The sequence below is a fragment of the Balearica regulorum genome, chromosome 5 (assembly GCF_011004875.1).
Source record: "Balearica regulorum gibbericeps isolate bBalReg1 chromosome 5, bBalReg1.pri, whole genome shotgun sequence".
NCBI lineage: Eukaryota > Metazoa > Chordata > Aves > Gruiformes > Gruidae > Balearica > Balearica regulorum.
Window position 1 is genome coordinate 51,965,482 of NC_046188.1, and position 25,597 is coordinate 51,991,078.

General features: G+C 37.9%; 1 protein-coding gene across 3 annotated transcripts in view; it reads right to left on the reverse strand.

Annotated features, from left to right (window-relative positions):
- CHID1 (chitinase domain containing 1) overlaps nt 1-25,597 on the reverse strand; it is a 132,381-nt gene that overhangs the window by 90,285 nt on the left and 16,499 nt on the right. For 2 of the 3 annotated variants that reach the window (XM_075754887.1, XM_075754885.1), the window contains one exon: nt 16,560-16,652. The exons of the other annotated variant lie outside the window; for it this stretch is intronic. In XM_075754887.1, the coding sequence (XP_075611002.1) occupies nt 16,560-16,652 (93 nt within the window). The remainder of the gene's footprint in view (nt 1-16,559; nt 16,653-25,597) is intronic. 3 annotated transcript variants of the gene reach the window in all.

Genomic DNA, 25,597 nt, shown 5'->3' on the forward strand with positions numbered 1-25,597 from the left:
GACAATCTGAATACCAAAGAAGAAAATGTTTCTTTCGATACTTACCATTGTATTTACTGTTTCCATTTTTGGAGAGGTTAATTGCTCTCCTTTAATTCTGTTTCTCTTATGTTGCTTCAGCCTCTTCAGAGGAGTCATTTAAGCAAGACTATGCTTAAACGAACATCCAGTGTGTCACCATTTGGTTCTCCTAATTTCCATACTACTCTAGTGCCTTTCATGCCAGGGCTTAATGCCCAGGCAAGCCGTGCTCCAATAGCAGAACACCATGCAAAACAAGCTTGCACCCTGGAGCATATGAGCCTAATTTAAAAACTCTAACACACTGAATGTAGGCTTAATACCTCCTTGCAAAGATCAAAATCCTTTTTTTTTTTTTTTTTTTGGAAGTTTTCCAACTTCACATTACAACTTATGCGGTAATTGTTCTACAGCACCTGGCTCAGAATTGGTAGAGCTACAAGCGCCAGACACAGTGAGGAATACATTCCACTTTCCTCTCTGACTGTTTTTAGATGACCTAGAGATTATTTTAATGATTCTCCCTAGTGGGTATTCAAAAACTGATGTGTACACCTGCTTTAGCATGTCACAGTGCAGTCAGACCTTGGCTGCTTTAATTTTATATAGTAAGGCATGGTCTTTAAAAAGCCACTTCTAAGAATATATTTGTTCCTCTCAAGTCCTTTCTGAATCTATACAAAATGCATTCATGGCTGCAGTCAGAGCCATGCTGTACTGAGCTGGCAGCCCAACAAACCGCAGCAAAACCAGCGAAGTCATCAGCAAGGGAAACAGATGTAGTTTAGAGCAGTTAACAAGCATCCAGATTTATTGTAGCTAACCGAATTCAGTTTAAAAAGAGATGCAACTGACAGACCTATACTTTAAGCCTTTATACAGGGAAGAAACAAAACCCATGAGCACAACAGCATGACTCTATGATTCAATAGTATTACTATAATTTGAAGAGGTTATTAAACTTTCTCCAGTAACTGTTACTCAAAAGTAGTCAGTAGTTATTTCCTACCAGTTTTCTGCTCCCCTCAATATAAACTCATATCTAAAGCTGTATCTTGTGATCCAAGTCACACATATTTTACAGGTTCTTAATATGCAATAAAAACTATTGGGCTAGCCAGCTAGCCTAGCCAGCCCACTTAAGAGTACTTTCTATGCTTTCTTGAGTGCTGAATTTTGTGCACAGAGCCCAATTTCAAAATCTCTTGACATGCAACTGTACTCTCCATATTCCTGACAGTGCCTTTTTTTTAGCATATTCACAGGAAGACTGACAACTACATGAACAATGGAAGGCAATGTGTTGTTATCAACTAGGCACAAACAGAAAACTGTGCATAGTTATAGTTTTCAGATTTTCCTTCCAAAGTCCCATTTTCTGTATACTGCTTGCCCAAAGAGATTGCCTTCCAGCATTAAATTTCTTTATTAGTAACAGCAACTATGGGAGACCATATTTGCGTATATACTAGCTAACTCTACAATGAATACACACTGATCATTTTTAGAATTGCTTGCTTTTATGTGACCTCATTTGTCAAATTGGAAGGAAAAATAAAAGAAGATAATCAGACATGTAGAAAGATCAGAAAAGTCCAGCAAGATTATTATTGATTCCAACAAAATAAGATTATTATGGCCAGGTTTCTCACAAATATTTTAACTTTTCATAATGTTAAGTGTAGGTATCGGTAAACCAGAATCCTACTTAATAAACACTACTCTACAAAGTTGTTTTTCTAGTATGCTGCTATTTCACACAGTCTTATAATTTCAAACTCCATCTGAACAAACAATAGGTCTGCTGCTTTTTTGATGCCTGGCATTATTTATTTACCAAAATTTCAAGGCCTTACATTCTGGCCTGCATAAGTCCTGCCTGAGAATGATGTTCTCAGTAAGTTCTCAGTCAAGTAAGTGACAGTTCCTATTTCACTCCAAAACAGAGACATCTTAGAAGCTGTTTATAATTTAATTGGTTTACCATACATTATCATAAAATTTACCCTGTTGTTTACTTGCATATTCTGCATCAGAATTACTACTTGCTAGAAATGCTTCTAAAGAAAACAGCGTGTGTACTGGAACAGTGAACACACAATCATATCATTCTGTATACATAGTTATGGCAAGGCAACTGAATCTGCAGCAACTTCTAAAGATGACAGACTCCTGCTGAAAAACACAGATTACCTTAATAACTACAAGCATCCATTCAAAATCAACTTCTAAGACTAAACACCTGTTTCCTTTATCACATATGCAAAACACTGGCCAATTGTAGCATCCACTGTAATGGGCAACTGTGAGGGCAACAAGCAATTTTCCATCACATACTCTTCCTACTTTTCAGGTTAAGTGTTTATATATATTTATAGGAAAGGCGGAAAAGAGCATGACAGTACAAAGTAAAAGGAGGGACAAGTTGTGTTCCCTACTGCCAATCTTTCCGAAGAGGCAGGGTAGCAAAACTAAACTGATACCCACTGCTACTGGATAGCCATAATGAAGACTGCATAGAATCTTGTAATTTTCATTGCACAGCAGTTCTAGAAAGAAAGAGCTGAAGCTACGAAAGACAGTCCTTCATGTCCACAATGTTTTTTGCGGCAAGAATAAACTGAGTAGCTAAAATCTTCATTTTGGAGAAGTGGAAGTTTAAAGGTGGAAAATATTGACGGTATGTACCTAGAGAAGCTTTAACTAACAGGGAGAGAGGCTGTAAATTTATTTTTTTTTTTTTTTTTTTTTTACTCTTACATATTCAAACTTGAACATCCAAAGTTAGGGATGCTTGCTGTATTTTGAATGAGGAGCATACATTATGTTCAAATATTCAAAGAGAAAAAAGTGGTTTGGGTTCCTGTGGCTTTCAAATGAAAGCAGCTGCACTACTGCTGTGCATCTCAAGAAGCCAATAAAGACAGACAAATTTGATATGGATTATTTGCCAAGACACTGCAGTAGCTTTAATATGCTCTTTTTCAAAGACTAGAATCTAAAAAAGTGAAAAATGAAAGACATGCTCAAGATTTAACTGCACGTGTTTCACTGGCACATAACATGATGTGAGCAAGACTGCTGCATAGCAGAGAAGTATTTTGCAAAGGGTCTAAAGAACAAACAGGTATTAAAAGAGCATTACAGTGGAATAAGCTGAAGAACCTGATTATCAAAACTTCTGGTTTGCAGGATGTTTTGGCACAAATTGCAAATCCTGCTTTTAAGCTATCTGGGGTTCCAGCTGCTTAATAAGTGACTTTCATTAATTCAGTTGTCTGGCTTCCTTTTAAAGTTCAGAGAGCAAATGTATATTATTTGAGCATTTTCTTCTTGTTATTTATCTTAAGAGATTACACTAAGCTTAGCATAACAAAGGTAGTAATAACTTGATCTTTAGCAAGAACATTTTAAAAAGATAAATTACTTCAAAATATTGGGAGGTGTCTGTCCCCCAGATCCAATGTTACATACCTTGCTGACAGCATACAGAACAATTACAGGATTTCCCTTAATACAAAGGCGGCTCTTGATGCATAAAACATGCAGTGAGGTCTAAGAGACAGCTGATTCCCACAACAAATAAAAAACACAAACATCCACCTATTCTGAACAGTCAACTAGTGGTCTAAAGGTGGAAAACCCTGTTACATAACTATCTCTGCATAAACAGCAGTGACACTACAAAAAGTTTCCCAACTTCCCCAGAAAAGTTTTCTCATCATTTTCTACTCCACCAAAAGAACTGTTTTTAACAAGATAGTATCTTGATTTCCTGGAAATACAATTTCTTCCTTCCCAAAGAAAGGATTAGTATACTGTAACCTTTACAGCCCCCATACAGTCCTGGAAGGATTTCAGCTATATGATTACTATGAATCTTGGAATAATTCTGCCTAAACAGCATGATACTAAATAGGAATCTGTGATCACTGTCTCCCCCCCACTAATATCCTAAAAGAAGCTAGATTAACTCCATATATTCACATCTCATGACAGCAAACCTTACTGTTCAGTGAAGGAAGAATGCAGTTTCAAAGCTACCAAACAAGTCAGCTAGTCTTTTCATGACAAAAATACAGTAATTTAGAATCAGTCTTGTCTACCCTCCACCCCCACCACTACAAAACCAAAGCAAAACCAGTACAGAACATTCCTCCTGACTTCATTCAGGAATGTCAACAAATCCAGCTCGAGAACAATGAGTATACTCATTTTCAAAATAGTACTAAGTGCCATTTGAACATAAAATGCATTCTCTTTAATGGCTTAAATCAAAATAACCTTGAGGCTGAAAAGAGGAAAATTGCTGAATCACAGGAAAACACTGTCAAGGCTTTATAATCCCCCTACTCTAAAACCAGTAATATAGTAATGGCTCTTGAGATATTTTCAGTTTTTCCTCAAAGTCCCTTGTCTCATAATGCATACATAAACCAAAAATATCCCCTGCCAGCAACTTCGCATTGCTTTTTAAAAAAATGTAGTGTCAAGAACACTTAACCTCAGCATAACTCAAACCAGTTACCAAATCTTAAGACTTCAGACTGTTTGAAATGTAAGAAGTGCTATGACTTTCAACTTTTTTTTTTTTTTTTTTATAATCAAACAAGATCAGCCACAGTTAAGAAGCAGTAGTTAAAACTTATGGTTGGGACATAACTGCACGTAGCTGAGAATGGATGGGAAGCAGAAACACACTTTGAGATGCTGTGCTTCACATACAGATGTGGCAAACTTTTCCGAGCAAAAAGAAAACAAAGAGAAAATGTTTTGTTATAGGCATGTTTTGTCAATTTTAGACCACTCATTGTTGTGATTTTACCTGGCAGGCAGCTAAAACAACCACACTACCATTCACTCACTCCCCCCCTCAGTGGAATGTGGGAGAGAATCAAAAAGAAAAAAGGTAAAGCTCGTGGGCTGAGATAATGGCAGTTTAATAGGACAGAAAAGGAAGACAATAATAATACAATATACAAAACAAGTGATGCACAGCTCACCATTTGGAATCAATGTTCAACAGTTCTCAAGGTGACCTGCCTCCCAGCCCACACCCCAGTTATATACTGAGCATGACACCATATGGTATAGTATGTCCCTTTGGCTAGTTTGGGTCAGCTGTCCTGGCTGTGTCACCTCCCAGCTTCTTCAGTGACCTCCGCATTCCTGTTGGCAGTCCTTGACTGCTTAGCAACAACTGAAAACATCAGTGTGTTACCAACATTATTCTCAACCTAAATCCAAAACACAGCACCATACCAGCTGCTAGAAAGAAAACTAACTCAATGAAAATTCACATCAGGTTATAAATTTAACAGTATGAGCCTCTTCAGTGGTTTAGACATAGTTTGGGAAATGTTTGCCTGTCATTTTAATTCACTGAGGCTAAAAGCAAGTCTCTAAAGTCTCAATTTAAGAGCAGAATACCAAAACCTGACTTCCATATATTCTCCATTCCTTTGTTGTGTCTGCCCCACCCACCCTTTTTTAATCACAACTAAAAGAAAAATTTATCTAAATTTCTAGCTTACCTCAAACTTTAGTAGGAAGGTTTAACAAAGAAAGCCTTCAAAAGTATCTATTAAAAAACAGAATAAGGCTAGCTTGAGTCCTAGGTGTATCCTCCACACAAGGAACTGCCCACAAGTCTTCAAGAGAAACAGGGGGAAGGTGTATTTGTGAATGTTTGCTTTGTCCCTGGGACAGAGGAAGAAAGCATACTCTTTTGCTTCTTTATCCCACTAGCTCAGCTCTGCTTCCTTGCACTCTTCTGCCAAACAGGCATTTATGGAGCATTAATTCTGCCACCCAAAGAAAACAATAAAAGGTGCTACACTCCCTCTTCTCCTCACACAGCTGTGCATCACCTGCTACCTCGACCTGTATCAAGTTCAAAATGCAGATGAAGATTCCAAAATTCTCTTAAGTGTTTCTACAGTGTTTTGCCATCGGAAGTTATTCTTTTTCTAGTGTTCAACCTAAGAATTCCTTATGATGAATTAAGAGTATTTTTATCCTTTTCTTCCAAGCTGATGTGAAGACCTATGTATCACTGTCACTTATACAGCCCCTGTTGACATATCTGAAGACTTATTATGTCTCCTGACACGCTTCTCTTTTCAATATACTAAATACAGTTGTTCAAACTTTCCTCAAAGGAGACGTTATATATACTTCTAGCCATTTTTCTTGCTTTCCTCTAAACACTCTCATTTTTCTACATCCTCCTATAAACACAGTACCCCAGATTCACTTTTCCACAAGACCTGCCTAGCACTGAGAGCACAGAATTTACCTTTTGTGACCCTGAAAGCTCCCTGCCAAAACATCTCAAAATGAAAAGCATCCCTTTCCCTACATCTCACAGCACTGTTCCCTTGGCATTTTGAAATTGCCTGATCCTCTTCCAAGACAGGTCTGCCCAGAAAGTTTCAATGTATTTCCATGATTTACTTCTCCCTCCTTAAAACCGTATTTTGTATTAATAAAATAGTATTAATTAAAGATTGTTTAATCTCATGGCATTAATCCCAGATAATTTTTAATGTTTCTGGAATAACTTCAAGATCTGATCACCTCCTGTTAAATGTTTACTTACTAATCTGATATCTTCCACAAACTTAAGAACAATCCACCCACCTTACTGTTTTAGGAAAAATACTTTAGGTCACTTTCATTCAACATACATTGCGCTACCACTTCTTTGGCCCAGGTTTTACAAAGGTCCAGCAGCCTCTGCAGAGGACCACCATAGACTGATTTTTATACTGTGTATACAACAGGTCTAAAGTATCCAGAACATACTAGACTTGCTAGGCACGTGCCACATGGCTGATCTGTGCTGTCCTATACATTCCGCACCATACCATATGGACACATATTTCTTCCTGGAAAATCTAAGGGCCATGGCTTAAAATATATGGTTCCCTGAACCATATATTAAGGAAGATGTAGGAGATTTAGAGAGAGTCCAGAGAAGAACAATCCAAGGTCTAGAAAATCTGACCCATACTAAAACATTTATAGACTTTGGTTTATTAATTCCATACAAGGTTTGCCGATGGGTCCCACCTGAAATGGCATCCCAGTCCAACAGTCACACATCTGTAGAGTGGACTGTATTAAGAAAGCTGACACATCAAATTCATACCAAGAGCTTTTGTTTTAGAGATGAGGAACCAAACTTCCTATTTCCACTAACACTTTCCAGTCCTTCTGCCAGATGTGAAACTGTGAGGTTAAGTGCACCTTTCATTGGAGACAAACATACTTGCTTTTAATTTAAATACTACTGTGATAGATACTATCAGAAACTGGTGAGGAGATAACAATTTATTCTAGCTAAACTGTATCCAATTTACCAGTAGTAGTATTTTTGATAACTTCATGAGGACAGCAATAGCTCCAATGATTTGTTTACGATGTGCTTCATTCTTGCTAATAATCCCAAACATCATGTTCCATAAAGTTAAATGAAAACATACTGCTTAATGACCTCTGCTTTGTACTGGTAAGCACCCACATATAGGTTATTAAGACATAGGTAAGAACAGCAAATGTTTTGCATACTATTATTTAAAGGATCAAGGTCTGATGTACATCTAGTATTATTATGCTAGACTTGATAAAATTACTAAAGCATAAAGTTGCCTTGTGTTACCTGGGGCTTCTTAAATAATTTAAACAATCTATTTTTAAAACTGTCTTCCATGCATTTTAATTATGATTGATACATACAAAACCCCAAAGTGTTGGAGGTTGTAGGCAGTTTTTTTTTCTTTAGAAATGCAGCAAGCTTTTCATCTGTAATTCTAAAACTCATAACAGTGACAAAGTAACCAGTGCTTTCTGTAGCTTCATCATATACTCAGAGTATGATAAAACAAGCTCTTAGTATCTTAAATGTGATCTTCCTTGAAAAAAGACAGCAAAAAAGTTCTCAATGGCATGTCAAATAAGTCCAGATATTTCATTTGTTTACTTGAGATTTTGCTTTTTCTCATTTACAGATTCCAAACAACTTCAAGAGATAAAGAATCATGCGCTATTTGAGAACAGCTACTGTCTTACAACCTAGACAGGTGTTTTAAAAGGATATCCATCACACAAGACAAACTGCTTCATGCATATCCTAAATATCAAAAGTGTTATATTCTGAAGCAGCATTGCCAATGCCATTTTTATTGCTACTTTGTGCAAAGAATTATACTTCAGGGGACAATAAAAGTCCAAGAAAAGTGACCATTAACAACCTGTCCATAAATATGAAGTTATTTAACACTGTGTTTAGCAAAACAAACAGCTTTTAATGACTTAGTGTATACCACACTGATCCTTAACACAGTTACACCATATGTCTAATGTCTGTAATAAACTACAAATGCCAAAAAAGCCATGGTTATGCAACAATGGCTAGATTCAGCATCCCTGTGAAGACAACATCCTATCTACAGCTCCTGAGAGCTTTTTGTCTGCCTTTGCTCTTTCTCAGGACAGCAGGAAACAAGAGTAGTACTGATGCTCTTTCTGATGATAGCTCATCCAAATAAACTTAAGAATTTTCTCTACTCATTGTTTTTTTCACAGTAACTGGGAAACACCATGGATAGAATGGCTGCTGAACCTGGACAAAATATGTAATAATCTAGTCAGATTAAATTCAATTTACTTACAGACAAGAAAGAATCATAGAATGGTTTAGGTGGGAAGGGACCTTCAAAAATCATCTAGTTCCAACTCCCTGCCATGGACAGGGACACCCTCCACTAGACCACGTTGCCCAAAGCCCCATCCAACTTGGCCTTGAACACTTTCAGGGATGGGGCACCCACAGCCTCTCTGGGCAACCTGTTCCAGTGCCTCACCACCCTCACAGTAAAGAATTTCTTCCTTATACCTAATTTAAATCTACCTTCCTTCAGTTTAAAGCCATTATCCCCTGTCCTATCACTACACTCCCTGATAAAAAGTTCTTCCTCATTTTTCCTGTAGGCCCCCTTTAGATATTGGAAGGCTGCTATAAGGTTTCCCCAGAGCCTTCTCTTCTACAGGCTGAACAAGCCCAACTCTCTCTGCCTGTTCTCATAGCAGAAGTGCTCCAGCCCTCTAATCATTTTTGTGGCCCTCCTCTGGACTCACTCCAACAGCTCCATCTCTTTCTTGTACTGGGGACCCCAGAGCTGAATGCAGTACTCCAGGTGGGGATTCATGACAGCAGAGTAGAGGGGCAGAATCACCTCCCTTGACCTGCTGGTCACACTTCTTCTGATGCAGCCCAAGATACAGTTGGCTTTCTGGGCTGCAAGCACACATTGCCAGCTCATGTTGAGCTTTTCAGCTACCAACACCCCCAAGTCCTTCTCCTCAGGGCTGCTTTCAATCCATTCTCCACCCAGCCTGTATTTGTGCTTGGGATTGCGCCGACCCATGTGCAGGACCTTGCAAATTCAAAGCCCCTCTTTTTGCCTTTGAAAAGCATCCCTAACACATTATAAAGCATGTAAGTATAGAGAAACAAATAAAATAACCAACTCAATCCCTGTGATTTACAGACTTAAGAGAACAGGTGCAAACAAATTTCAAGTCCCATTTGCTTTTTTTATTTTTCAACAGCACATTTAGGCATAAAGGTAGTTCACTCCAGTACAGCTATCCTATTCAGAAAGAGGCTTGTGATATCAGTATAAAAACATTCACAAAGCTTTCACCAGTACAATTTCTGCAGTACAGTAATCACTGAAGCATACACATTTAAGCCAAGAATTTAATCAAGCCCAGGATTAAACAGCATAAATGGAATTACGTACTATCACCAATGGGCAGAATATACCTGGCTAGCCATTGCCATTTTAGAAACGGTATGCATATAGTTCATATATACATCCATATCCATGCATGTTAAAAACAGTAACATCCTAACATTTTGAGACAAACTGTTGAAAGACAGGCTGGAAGTCTTCAGCAAACCATCTGCTCTAACAACCATTTACGTAACATGGCAATCCTAGCACCTCCCTTCAGACATACACTACCACAAGTCTCCCATCCCAAAGGAGCATCACAGTATAACACATACACTTTTTAGAGTATAGCTTTGGCTCCTGCTGTCCCTCTCTTGCAAATCGCTTAAGTTTGCAGGAAAATCATGCAATTCCTGGACATCAGGTGGATGGAAACACTGACTACCTCAATCTGTGTTTGCCACCATGGTAGCTCTATATGCGCTTTGTTGCTAGAGAGACTCCTGCCACCCAGTCAGCCTCCACACAATTCCTGCCCTTGATTATGCCAGTGCAACTGTCTCTAGAGAATGGAAAATGTATAAAACACGCTGTGAAGGACAATATAAAATATCTGGATTTTAAAAACCCTCAAACTATATTGTTTTTCAAGTAAAGTTTTCTTTTAGCTGAGAACATTTCACAAGCCAACCAAAACCCAAAGGCTTTACCAGATCCTTTAGTTATGAAAGCAAGCTTCATCTAGAGGATCAGTCTCACTCAATTCTTGTTTACAGAAGCTGAATTCGAGAAGTTAAACAGATAACCCAATATGTTTCCTTCCTGCATCATGCACTTGATCTCATGTGCAATGCTGCATTTTCCAGACTGTTTTTCCCTAAGCAAACCAGTATTTTTAGCTCTTAAAAGTGTCTCCTTTCAGACTGCATTTGCTGCCAGACTGCTTTGATCTTCACACATATCAAAGAAGTCTAAATTACAAATTCCTAAATAAACATTTAACTTACATTTAACTATGTTCTCTGTTTAAATTTTAATCGGGGTAGAACACAAAAGGAAGAATGTTACAGCTCCTAGCATCCCAGCTGGTTAGGATATTCCACATACAGCTCACGTCTCCTTTATCAGTCTTTTGCCAGCTGCTGAACTCTAAAATATTATTTGATTCTTGATGGCACTTATTTCCATGCCTTTTGCTGTATTTTTCATTAACAGTCTACAGTGATTCCAACACAAAAAGAATGTAAGATGCATTAAAGCATGCTTTCAACCTTGTGTAAGTGTTAAAAACCAAAGTGAGTTTCAATACACAGAATTTGATAACAGAAGATATTTAACACACAATGGGAAGCACTTTTCAGTTGAAGCCTTGTTATCCTATAAATCAAAAATTTTCAAGTACTGCTATTATCTAAAAAGTCAAGTAAGGCAGAAAGAAAATTGCAGGATTCTGCTTACTGATATTGTTAAATCCAACATACTTCTAAAATTTAAAGCATGCATGAACATTGTTCACAATTTAGGATGTTTTCATAACTAATGAGCATACTTTCAGCAATCTATTTACTCAAGAAGCTAAAGTATTTTTTCTAGTTCATGCAATAGGAAGACATACATGGAAGACACAGGTTTATGAATAAATCCTAAAAACTTCAGGAGTGCATAAAGAAACAAAATAATTGGTTTAAAGGAATGAGACTTTCAGATTCTTTCAGATGAACTACAGGTGTTATTTCCCACAGCTAGAAAATAGGAATACTTCACTACGCCTCTACAGACAAGGCCATTTAGGGACAGGCATGTGATACATATTTCAGGTTAAAAATTGCACTTCAGATAGACAGCTCTTCACAGTTCTAATAGGGTGTCTCTAAATCCCAGTTCAGAAAGGTTTTGGAACTATGAACCCACTATCATGTCAATATGCAAGACAGGCAATGACAACACAAAATCCAAACCTCAGTGGGGTGTTCAATTGCAAAATAGTCCTGAAAGATACAGTTACCATAACAAATGTGTTTAAGAATCCAGAGGGTTTACAGTGGCTTCAACTTCTGTTTCAGGATTAAGAAAAACTACACCATAGAGTCCCAAGTGACTGTGTATAAACAAAACAGATTTAGGTCCCTCTGGCTATGAGACTGAATTTGGTAATGACAATAGGCACCATGATGAATAAGAATCTTAAGGTTTGTGCTATTCTCCATTTTCTCCCTACCGCCAAAAGGAGCAAATGCACTTTAATGTGAACACTGTTTACAGCAATTACTTAAATTCTAGCAGAGCATGCACTCACATTTTAAAAAGCATCTATGTGATGAAGTGACTGATAAAGCATTTTATAAAAATGTTTTAAAGTGTTCTCCTTTAACTGTAATAGACTACAATTAATAGCAACAGAAAATTGCTTTAAAAAGGAACTATCAATTGGAATGAAATGTAGATCATAAGAGGGCAGCATGAAAGATTGGAATAAATGACAGACAGGAGAAAAGACATCGTAATTTCTTATTATTTTTGACAACCAAAGCATGAGAATCTGAAAGTATTTGTTATCACCATTGAACATCCACGTGACGCAAAGGCATACCAGCCCACAATTTCCCAGAGAAATCTGCAAGAAATCAGAGTATTAATGGTTTGTGAACATTGCAAAGGTTATCTCATGAGCCAGGAATAGATTTTTATGGATTTAGTTGTCATGTCTTTAAAGAAGTATTGCAGTTCTTGCTCTGTGGTGCAACGAGTTAATATAAGGCATTTGGCTTACAGGGAGTCATGCTAGCATTTCAGAGGGCAATAGCTAAAAGTGTGGCTCAATTCCTAGAACCTTCCCTATAGTAGAAAGTTTTACCAGCAAAGCCATCCATGCATCAGAAGAAGCTCCTAAGCATTTATATTCTGAAGCAAGTAAGTCTGAACGACTCTCAACCTTCTCTTGACAGAAAAAGCTGGCTTCCTAAGACTCAAGCCACAAAAGTGGCTCTCAACAGCCATGCAAAGACATCCATGACAGTAAGGAACAACACAACTGCCCTGTAGCTCTGATTACTTGCAACACATGTGATGCCTCATACTGAGAAACAGTGGTGATTAAAAGCTTCCTCCTTTTTAAAATCCTCTGCATCTCATGGCCTGAACTTTCTCTCAAATAATTGTGTGGTGGTCAAGTGGCTACTGCCTCCAGCTCTGGGAATACCACATACCATGTTTGACCGACCTGAGTAGTTTGCACAAACTTCAAGCTTCAGCTGAGAGCCAATGAAGAGGAAGGAGACTCTGATAAGAAAACATGTGAAACAGCCCCAAGTGAAACCCAAGGCTGAACAAAGCAGCCGCCTCCAGCACGAATATCACATTGCTCCTGAGAAAGACCTCTCCATGCTGATGACTTATCTTTCTGCTCAAGGAATACCATGTGTCAACCTCAGGACCCACAGGAACAGTGGAAGGGTGAGCATAACACCATAGAAAAGGGGTACAAAGTGGGAAAGCTCTGCATAACAATTGTAGTTGTAAAGTTGATGAGGCTTTTCTGTATTATCTAGATAATTTGGACTATCAGACCATTAAAACATTAAGCGGACAAACAATAAATTCTTGACCCCATTTATACAGTGCATTCCTTTTTGCATGTTACAAGACCTGGAGTGTAGCAGCGTGCCAAACTGCCTCAGGATTATAGGATGTGTATTCTGACAGGGGAAGAGCATGGAAAATACACATCACAGGGAAGAAAAGGAAACAAGCCACACAATGTTTAGAGAAAAGTAACAGTGTAAGTTTAGTGTCATCCTGAGACTTGGATCTACTCTCTTAATGCCACATTGCACTAGAAATTAATACTGTTCTACAAGTAAAGTTTCTCACAAAACATGATGCAAAACCCACCAGAACTGAGGTAGAAACAGAGGGGCTTGAGTGAGAGGAAAGAATCTTCTCAAAATGCAGCTAGGCTGTCCAAGCCCTTCAGTCCCTAAAGAAAAGGGCTCTGCACAGGTATTATTTTACAGGGCTGTCCTACTTTACCAATTTACATGGATGTCCTGGTTTCAGCTGAGAGGACTGATTTTTCTTCATAGTAGCTAGTGTGGGGATACGTTTTGGATTTTGGAATTTATTTTCTTTGCTTTTGCCATAGTCTTCACCACATTGCTTCTCCCTCTATGCCTATCAAAACTCAGTGGCCAGCCACACACAGAAGCAAAGGGATTTTTTGTATCAAACGAGCTACTTCATTTTAAGGATATAAAACAGTTATACCATGCAATAGAGGAAAATATAAAGCAACAAAAAAACATCCTGAAGTACATAGTTTTACAGAAAATAAACTGCAGTCAGATTTCATGCAGCTATTTGAGAACAAAATTACATGTAGATATTATTCTGAGTTTACAGTCTTAAGATGGTAGACAGTACATACCCTATATTCAGGAACTGAATACAGGATACAGGTTTACATCACTAATCTACAGAAGAGGTGACATCACAGTTATAGTGCAGACACGAACTGATCTCAGCACATAGACAACTTTTTAGTCACCTACTACAGGGTCTCTGAATCTTTTCAGTAGGCAGCATTTTAGGTAGAAATGCTTTGCTTCCCCCTCGTGCTATTGGACCTCCCCACAAACCTCAACAAAAACTTGAGACCATGGCAGAGAAAAGTCCAGCCACAGAAGAGATATTTACAAGCCTGCTCAGGCACTCCATTTTCTCAGCCTTTTTGCCACCTTGAAAATGAATGTATAGTGAAAAATTGTGACAGCCTACAAGAAATTTAGGAGGTTGTACAACACCATCCTGAAACTGTGCTCTTAAACTGTCATAAACTGTAGCGGCTGTGACCCTGTCCATACAGTTATACAGCCCAAGGTGAGAAAAATAGGACATTGTAGTATTTTTCATTAGCTGTCTACTAACTCTCATCTGAAAAATACCTAATAATGGGTCCCTATAAGATTGACTTACATTACTAAATTTTCAAGTGCAGGCATAAGGTTGCTGAACAGCTTGAAGGAAAAAGGAAACTTGGAAAAAAATAATCTTGCATCGCCAACCATGCAAATATTACGAGTCTTCCCCAGTTATCATTATCAGCAAGTCAAGCCCAGTAAGCCAAAAATATCTGCATAACCAGGAGGAGGTACCTATTCCATTAGGTAAAATTCAGAGATAAGGAATAAGCACGCCATAGGATTAGCACACATGTCCCATCTGTCACCTATTCTGCAGTTAGCAAAACTCACTGCAACACACTCAATTACTTTATGAAGACTGTTTTGTGTATGTAATCCTCTACAAATGGTTATGCTTCATTATTCTGCAGCCTCATACGACACAAGCCCCCACCAAATCTCTTAAAAACAATTAATGGAAACTTGGAGCTTCTCATTCTGACAGTTAAAGGCTGTCTCCCATAACACATACCTAACTTTAACATTCAGCCTATCCACAGTGTAACAGGGACACTCATTACCTTTAAGAAGCAAGGAAAGGGAAGAGTAGAATACAGAAATTTAGAACCTGGTAGTTTTTGGGATAAGATAATCCTATTACCACAGTTCTCTGAAAGGCATGATGTATTCCCTGTATATCCTGTAGCACTATTGTCTACCTTAATCACTTTTCCACAACAGATAGCTATGCTCACAATGCAAGGATACCGTGCATCTTTTGACCTGGAAGGGCATCCAAATGTGAACAAATGTTACCAAAGGGTAGCTGGATACTGGCAAAACTCTTGCTAATAAAGCTGTAGAGCATTGGCATAGCCCACATTTCAATTTGAAACCACAATAATGAAGTCGCATCACTCTGCTGGTATTCCGAACCACCTTCCATCCTTGTCTTCAGTTCTATCTGCTCACTCTCACATGGATGTAATCACTGATTAATCATACAAAACCCTGAAGGACTAGATACAATCTCCCTGGAATACTGAAATACTGTTTTCTTTCCAGAAAAAGACTAGAGATATAGTAAAGCTGTGATTTTTCAGTTTTCGTATATATCATTTAAAGACAATGTAGAATCTTTTCCTAAAAAATGTAAACACTTAAAAAGGATTCAAATTCCCTCCACATATAATGAAATTACATTCTCATTTTCCACATTTTCAACAAACACAATCTTGGGAAGTAAGTATCTCTCTGCTATAAACACTGAAAGATAAGAACTGCTTACTGCTGTTGAGCCAAAAGAGCACATAAACTGGTACATCTGTCAGATTCAAGTCATTGCACAAACAGAATCATTAACAATTCTAAGTATTATCCTCTAAATGCATTTTCTGTACATATGAACTATCAAGTCAAAATAATTTTAAAAACCCAGAGACCTATTATATATATAATTCCTTCCTGTAGCTCTGTTTTTCTCACTTAAAGAATAACTACTATCTATCATAGCTGAAATTGTGCCCAGAGGCTCAGAAAGTTCTTTTATATGCTACCTTTATGATACCCTTTTCACTCCTTGGCAACAAGTCATTAAGCTCCACAACTGTTTCTGCTCTTGTTCTCCTGAAAGTTCTTAGCAGACATTTTGGGTTAAAACCACAATAGGAGGTCCCTCTGCAAGCTACTCTGACATCAAAAGTTATGAGGTATATGAATGTATAGAGTTACTAAGACTATTCTGTGCAACACACACGAAGACAGGACTACCAATCAAACTCAAATCATTTCTTATTCATTTAAGCCGCACAGCTATAAACAAAGCTTTGACTTTATTCTATATCAGACAAGAAAGTATTTCTCATCTGGAACCTGCCAGCTAAATAGGAATACTCACCCTGCTGCAACTGCAGGAGGGATGACCAGTACGAGTTTAAGTTGTGCTTCATGCAGAGCTTCAGAAAGGTGAATAAGCAAGTGAATCAACTCCCTGAAATATAAATATATTGTTAGAGCAAAAGGCAGTAAAACTGGGACTATAAATTGGCAAGAGCAAGTTCACAAGTAACTGTAGAAATAATTGAAAAGACACAGCTGGCAAGAGTGCCAAACACAGTTTGTAGTGAATGACCATAGCAGGAAAAAAAAAATTAGAAAGACTGGTCAGAGGTTTACCCTCTTTCAAGACTAAGAACACCGAACTGCTGGAGACAGTCTTAGTTATATTGGAACTGGTGATCACCTTGGGGCTAAAATGTTTCCTAATTTTATTTTAATCTAACTAAGCATTGTTAGCATGTAAAACAGCATATCTTATCAGAGCAGGTCACCTCTTGAGGTCATGCTCAGTAAAAAGAATTAAATGAATAGAAGAACCAAACACTATTGTGAAACAAATAGCTGTGGAATAGATTCAAGTTGCCACTGTATTACTACACCTGAGGTCGGAGAATCTGTAAAGATGCTTTCACAGCAAGACATGCAATCTTCAAGGGATATTTCTGAGGCCTGTACTTAAAAAACATTTCTGCTGTTGTTTTTTTCTGCATAAATAATCCTTTTGTTTCTCAATATATTACTTTATAGCTACAAAATAAGTGTTTGACAATGTCATGTCTGGAAGTATTACCCTCCATATGCGTCATTTAAAGATTTTCACAAAAGCTGATTTTTATATCCACATTCTAAACATTTCAATAGGAAAATAAACTCCAACATTTTCACATAAACTGCTTTTAGTCTTTCTGATTTGAAGGATGATGTTAATAGAAAATCCTTCAGAGACAGAATGCAGAAACAAAAAAGTTTAATAGCTATTGTTATCTTAACAGGACTCCAATATTACCTTCAATTTGCACTATAAATATGGCCCTTCTGTGTGCCTTCCTTAAGTCATTTGATTTTTCAGAACAAAGTCAACTTTCATATTTACCCACTGGCATGGTAGATCCACAAAGGCAGTCAGACAAATGATATTAGCACAGAGTTGTAGATCTGTTCAGAACTATGCTTAAACCTGAACCAAGTAGAAAGCAACTTCATAACCCATGCCAGTAGGCTAAAAGTGCTAAAGCAGGAAAGGCAGGATATACATAGGCGATCATCCAAATTGTTTGCTCGACTTAAACTGCATTAGATCTGAACTCTTAGAAACAACTTTTAGTACTGTCATGCCTTTCAAGGCAGCATCATCCTAGAGATATTCTTCTGAAATCATTCATCTTCCAATATAATTATCCATCACAGTAATGATGCTTGACTTGCAATGTACACACTATCCAAAAGTAACCAGGCATTTTCATTTTCCCTGAAATCGTTTAATGCCTGATGAAAACTTTCCAAGGATGCTACAAAAGCCATTACTCTCAAAATCCTGGCAAATAAACAAAGCAAGTTTGACCACTTTGCCGATACCATCACTATTTTATGCTTACAATTTGAGAGCTGGCTGTACTGAACAGCTCTTGACAATGAATTGTCATACTGCCACCCGTATTTCTCTTCTGGGGGGAAAGACATGAGATTACAGGAATCGGCTTTTGGTCTGTCTGCAGCATGTACTTCTACCATTCTTACTCTGGAAAAGTAACAGCTATCCCTCCTATTTCCTTATCATATGCATTCCACATTAAGAGTGTCACCATTTAGACAAATCGATTATAGCAAAGAAGAATCCTTTTCCATAGGAACGCATTAAAAAATTACAACACTAAACTAAACAGACATTTATTGTCTCCAACATACACATCATGGCTCCCACATGACATAATCTTATCAAAAACTATAGTAAGTATTAAAACTAGCTAAGCCTTCTTTCCAAATGATTTGTGTCTCATGGCTAAGTGACCTTTTTAACTAATTATGCCCAAACTGCAGTATGAATGCAGCCTTTATTAGATGTCAAGAGATGCTACATGTAAAAGAAATTCGACCAAAGAATCAGTTCCTCTGGCACTGAGATTATTCTACACTGTTCATCAGCACAGATCTCTCTTCTCTGCCTAGCTGCCTCTGTTAGCTGTAGGAACTCTGAGACCTCTACAATGTGCAAAACATTTTCTGACTTTAAATTTAATTATTTAGAAGGTGAGGGGATAGAAGGAGGGGCAGAATAGAACAAAAGAACCTAACATAGGTGCAGAGCAAGACAACATCTTCTTCATTGAGAAATAAGGCTAACACTCTTGCTCCCACTCTGCATCTTCACGTATCTGCCTCAGCTCCTAAAATTTTGCTATCCAGATAGCAATGCTCTGAAGCGTAAGAAGAAAAACAGTTGTGATTATTTTGAATCAGATGCAGAGAAAAAAAAAATTCAAGTGAATGTTAAATTCAAGGTTTCCCCTTTCCTCAGCAACGTCAGACACTGGTGGATAGCCAGCAGAGGTAAAAATGTATCCACAAAAACAGTGACTGCACAAAAGTAGTCATGTTTTATAACCAGAAAGGCATACAGTGTAGAACCACCACCTACAATTGTAAATGAAGGACAGAGATTTGTGGCCTGAGAGTGGCAGGAGTACAGTTTGGATTGCTGATTTTGTAGCTAGCTAACGGGGCTCTAACTAAAAACAGACTCCATCAAAACAGCCACTTCTCTCCTCCCGCCACCAAATCCAAGTGACATAGGTCTGGCCAAAAAATAATTACTTGGAAGTCAGGAAGAAAAGAAGTAGCTGGACAACTGCAGATTCTTGCTCAAGAAACCCAGATTAACATCTGCTCACTAACCTGTCAAGCCAGGTCTCTGGGCCTTGAAAACTTTGTAGCAAATCAGACAGGATTAATGGTCAAAGATTTAGGCTCACTACCATCTATCAGACAAGACAAATTATGTAAATCAAATGTACACTCTTCCTCTCTCCCCCAAACAGCAATAGCAAAATGCTCATTTATTGTGTGCTATAAATTAACACTTTACTGTGTCCCAACAGTGCTTCCCAGTGTTTTTAACACAATATTCTCCTATATTACCACCAGTAATTTTGAAAGAAAAGCTACTGACATTTTAAACATTATAATGAGGTGCAGGAAAGTAGGAATATAATCAGTCTTCCTGAAAAGGCTTCATTAAATATTTACCAGAGACTTCACCACTGTCAAATTTAACTTCAGAGTAGCTACTAAAACATTGGCAGCTTTAAGACTCTATCTTGAGCTAATTAAGGTCTACTTCATTCCTACTATTTCAGGCCTTCTATCATCGCTATCATTTAGTAGGTCAATTTTCCAAGTGTTCATGATTTCAAAGTATCTTGTCCCCTATAAAGTATGCAGACCTCCACATTTTTGTCACCCAGACTTTGGGGGGAAGCTTGTTTTTTCAGAACTCCCTTTTTCCAGCTTTGCTAGTCTATTGTGTTTGGGACACCTTGTAGTACAGTTTACTTCAGTGCACAAGAATGGGCTGTAGGTGTATTTGAAAAGCCTTGCAGAAGACACATAAGGCTGCTATATCCTTCCCTTCAGTTACATGACCCTTCAGAACTCTGCAACTTTCCAACTTCAGTCACTTTTTGCACAAGTTGGTAGTCAGTACTCCCTAAAATTTATGCCTTGTCAAAAAAATTGGACAGAATAAAGCTGTCTACTTCAAGAAGAAATTGCCCTTTTGTGCCATTTCATTGCCTAGTTAATACCAAGAAACTGGAGTGAATTATGGCAAATCTTTGATTAATAGATTAATTTTTCAGGGACTAACATGAAGGATAGAACTGCCAGAAAAGCTTTTTGCTCTTATACTCCTACCAACATTAATAAGATGTCTGAAGGTCATCTTCTGCATGATACCAACTGCCTGCAGCACGTGGTGACAAAAAAATCATGTTTTTCAGATTGATTCTGTGTGATGGCAGTGCCATCTGTCAGCTAATGCCAGACTGATCAGAGTAATGTGTGCACTTTTATGTATGCTATAAGATTCTGATAGGTACATTCATGCCTTTTTCACAACATGACACAGGTCTCTGGAAAAAAAAAAAAACAAAAAAATAAACAAACCACACACCACCACCTAATAAATCCACAAGTGAGATAGCTAGACAGGATGATGTCTCTCTTGCTAGTTAACTAAATAAGCAAGAGAGCCTTTGCTTGCTCAGTTATCTCAATAGCTCTACCATGTACATTTTTAAACTTAAATGCCACAGGATGAATAACTTGGAATATTTTATTGCAAAATCAGTCAAGAAAGTTTTAGATAAAATATATATAAATAAGAAGCAGATTTAAACTATAAGAGGCAGCAAAACACATTAGAATTGAGGTATCACCTACATAGGATATCTTGGCTGATTTAGATTTTTGTTAGGAGACTAATATCCTACATGTTAGAATAAAAGATGGGAAGCTGAATACTTTTTCACTGTGCAATGGCTGTCAGCATGAGAGGAGGCAGCATCAGTTAGATGCAGTCTTTCATCTCACATTAAATTTGACCTCATTGTGATTTGTATACCAATAATTCTATTCCCAGAAATCACAGGAAATAAGTAGGTACCAGTACTATAGAGGGTACTTTGAAGTATCTGTATTAGACATCTACAGGAGCCTGAACTGGTCAGTATAAATCCCTTAAAACTTTGGTCCACCCACATGTATCAAAACAATTCAGGTTCTTCAGATAGGACAGGCGGTATTTTGGCATCTAAATATAAGAACCTAATACCATTTTATATATCCAAAGATATACAAAGCATGCATACAGGATTGCTGTGTAAGACTGGAGGCATCTAGGCCCCTACATGAACAGCCAGAGACCAGGCTGCTTAGGAGATGTAATATGAAACCAGGCAGCTATATTTAGGCACATAATTCTCCTATGTAAAATTTATACTGTTGGTAAAATCAACTTTTAAATGAATACACAAAAGAAAGCGGCACAAAGAATTGATATAATTTAAGACTTTAGTCTGCTGAGCACTACAAAGCAATTCTAATGCCAAAACAGAATGATTAGAACATTTTTTGCTCTTGAAAACAAACAAAATCAGATTAAGTTAGTTCTGCTTAAGAAGAGGTAAAATAGAAGATACATGGTGAGCCTGAAACCACAGAATTTCATGTCTTAGTGGATGCTAGCAACATAACTTCTTTGCAACATTTCACCTCATCTGTAATGCCAGCTAGGATAAATGGAAAACTAAAGGCACTTTTTAGGTAACTCCTCAGGCCTTGCGGGAAGAATTTTCACTTGTTTCTAATGTTGAAGCAAGTACCCAGAAAATCAAGATTTTCTAGAAACATGCAAAGGGCTGACAGAGAAGTGTCTAAATTTGCCTCATTTTAAAAATGCTCAGTGATCACATGTTCTTAAAGAGGCTGGTCACTGAATTTATGGGTTACAGAAGCTTTGCACAGAGCTAACACTGTCCCCCTTTTATATGGGGATGCTTACAAAATTAGTCACAAGGTATTGAGGTAATTCAGTGTTTCAACCACCAACATTAAGATAACGGGGAGAGCATGTGTTATGAAGATGTCATCATGCCTCTTTAATCCAACCAAAATTCATGTCCAGGTATTGAAAAAAGGTATCTCATGGGCACACTTGCTCAGCTAAGGTCTACCAAGAGCCTCAGCTGCAATTAATCCAGCTTTCTGATGAAGCAGTTCTTAAATCATAACCCAATTTATTAGGGAGTTAGGACACTAATTTGCAGTTTTCAGATTCTTTTGCAGACTCACCTGCCTCAAGAAATATTGGTGCACTCTGCTAAAAAGTATCACTACACATTGTCTCTAGAGAGTGGATGTTGATTTTGTAGCTGAAACACCATATCAAGCACAAATGTTCCATAAGCAAATCCCGTTTCTAGTCATTTTAAGTCTGATAAAGAAATGTGTGCTATAGTAAGTGTTCCTGCACCACTAAAGTAGTGCACTGGATGGGATCATGAGTCCTTTCCATAACACTATTAAAAAAATAACATTTATCATTTCCACAGCTTTCCCCTCAACACAGATATATGAAAGGATGCACTAGAATAATTGAGTGCCATTTTATTATTAACTTAATAGCTAGGTATCCATTTACTTTATGTTTTGAAAAATGAAAACCATAATGATTCTAAGTGAAATATTTTTTCCCTCAGATCCACACTACCACTCTGTCATTTCATAAGGCTGGCTGGCAGCTGCAGCATATCTCCAGATATTTTCATGCACCTGTGCTGTGTCTCAATAACCTGTTGGTAACTGCTTATGTCAGACTGTTCCTTGTACTTTAAAAAAACCCCACACACATCTGATCTATTTAACTAAAACATGTTCACACTAAATAATAGGAATAAACTGTATTAGCTATGCAGGTCTCCTTGTATCGTCAGACAGCTCTGAAAATAAATTGAAGGCAGACTATCTGTTCCCAGGAGCATCATTATGATCTTTTGTTCCTGTACTTAGAAGTAGGTTAAGCTACTTTCAGGTAAACAGTTGACCTTGAAGGATCTGAATCAGGGAAGTCTATGCCATGTACCTAACAGTTAATACAGATATTTTAGATGGAGCATACACAATTGCTGTTCTATGAATACTTCACATCTCCAAAGGATTAGGGGTAATCCCTGTACTGACAACTCCCTGCCAACTGACCGCCACCTTTCCAAGGTTAAGAACATGCTTTACTGCTGGTGTCTGTCACCTTCGAAAGACACAATCTGACAAGGAAGATCAGGTATGAATCACGTTACAATGCTGCCACTGTGTGGGCAAAAGAGGTCATGGGCTGCTCCGACTCTCCCGGCAGGGACAAGCGAAGCAAAAGACCGACCATGCTTACTCATTTATCAGCAATAACTCTGCTCTGCTATGCAAAAGGAAATGAACAGATCCCAAAGTAACAGCACTTAACGTGCAATAAAAATACAGGCTTGCCAAGGTGGTAAGTTCACTTAATTCTATCCCTTAAGATCTGCTCAAAGCACCTGTTCACTCCAAAAAACATTGGTAGGAAAAACCCCTGGGGCACTGGATACTCAAGCCATCCAGTTTTAGAGCAATTCATAGACAAAATAACAATCTCAAAATGAAGACACCAGTGCCATAACTTACAAACATCATGAGACAAATTTTTATGTAATGATGTGCTTCTCTCCTTTCACAGGACAACTGTTTATTCCACACACAATTCTAGCTTCAGCTTGCTGCCTAGATTAGCTCTATTCAGAATGCTTGTCTCTGAGATGGCAAGCCCAACACAACAAATTTTGCAACTTAAACACCCTAACCATTTCTAGGGGAGTAGCAATAAAGGGAGGAAAAAAAACCACAGATGAGTTTACAATGAAGCACTTAAAAACTGGTCTTGAAGAGGAGAAAAATCTGCACTTCATAACTTTTGTTCCTATTCATGTTTTTCTGCCAAGCATTATCTTTCACATATTTAGTTAGGATAATCCCAAAGTCTTGTTCACTGGTGGCCACATATGATCAAACATTACCGACTTGGAGCAAAGGAGGCAGTTATCATGCTACCCTATAAGAAAAACCCTTTCCTTCTCTGAAATTATGGAAAATACTTCCCACTTCTGTCTATCAGTAAGAGACAGTGAATATAGAAGTCGTTCTTCTATACTTCACCGAAATATCACTCAAGTACTGAAAGCTAGAGCAGCTATGCAACAGCACCTTCTCTAGTACAGACAGTTCTTATCCCACCTTGTGCGATGAGCAATCCTGGTTTGAACCAGCATTACTCCTGGCAAAGCATAACATTTTTACCATGCCACAAGTGAAGTCACCCTGGAGCTAATAAAGAAGTATGCTTTGTTCATGTGTGTCATTTGCGATGCAGCACTTTGATGCTAGTGTGCTTAAATTGGTCTTCAGTGAGTCTTAAAATTACAGTAATACATTGTAATGTCTTACATTCACATAAGTTAACTAATAGGAAAAGCATCAATTTTACTGAAATACAGTAAGCACAGTAAATAAATTGACCACACCTGACTTCTGGCTGGCAATTACTAATTGCTTAAATTACCTTGTTGGCTGTCTTACTAAGACATTGTAATGGGTTCAGAGCTCAGTATAGATATCAACTCTTAGGAACAACCCAATGAATTACCTAATTATGAGCAACAGCATCTAGGTTAAGGATTATTCATTTCAGTGCAAATGGTGGAGCCCCTGACAAGGCTACAAGGATTCTGCAGTTTCAATTCTTTGTTCCCAAATGTTGATTTAATAGGGAAGAGGTAGGACTCTGTTAATACCGCACTCAGTTCCAGAAATAACTATTGTATACCATTTTTGAAAGGTGAAAGTCTTCCATAATGAAGTCTGCATTCTGTGGAGCTTTCTTTTAAGCTGTTTTCCCCCAGACATTTTAGGCAATAGAGAGCTGGCAGGAATATTGTGCTTTAGGGAATGGATGCCTTAATTTCCTGAGAGGACTAACACAAAATCTTCAGATTACTGCACTGAATCATTCATTTCACCACACATTCTGCCTTTTCCTCCTGAAGCAGTAGTTTGGAGCTTGCATTACCTTGACTCTGTCCAAGATGTTGAGAACCAAGGGGGTTTTGCTCAAGGAAAATGGATTAGAACATGTCAGGAAACAGCTCAATGTGGATAAGCTGTTTAGTTTTAGCAGCTACAGTAAATTCCAACTCACTGAAACTTCATAGCAGAGCTACTACTCCAAAGTTTAAAATATACTGTACTTGCAAGAACTGGAAGACGGTTTCTCCCCAGATTCACTTCAGGTTGGGGATTTTGGTTTTAATTTCAGTATGTCTAAAATATATCTACATAAAGGTTTAGAAGGTTTCTTAATCAACTCAAATTTGGTGGCCCTGAAAGCATCCCACGAATACAAGGTTTACCCTGTAACCCAAACCAATCATATTATAATAAAGGCCAGAGCCAACATCTGAGTAAGCAACTGAGGTACCCTCTTCACCCCTGCACAATGGTAACATCTTGCACAAC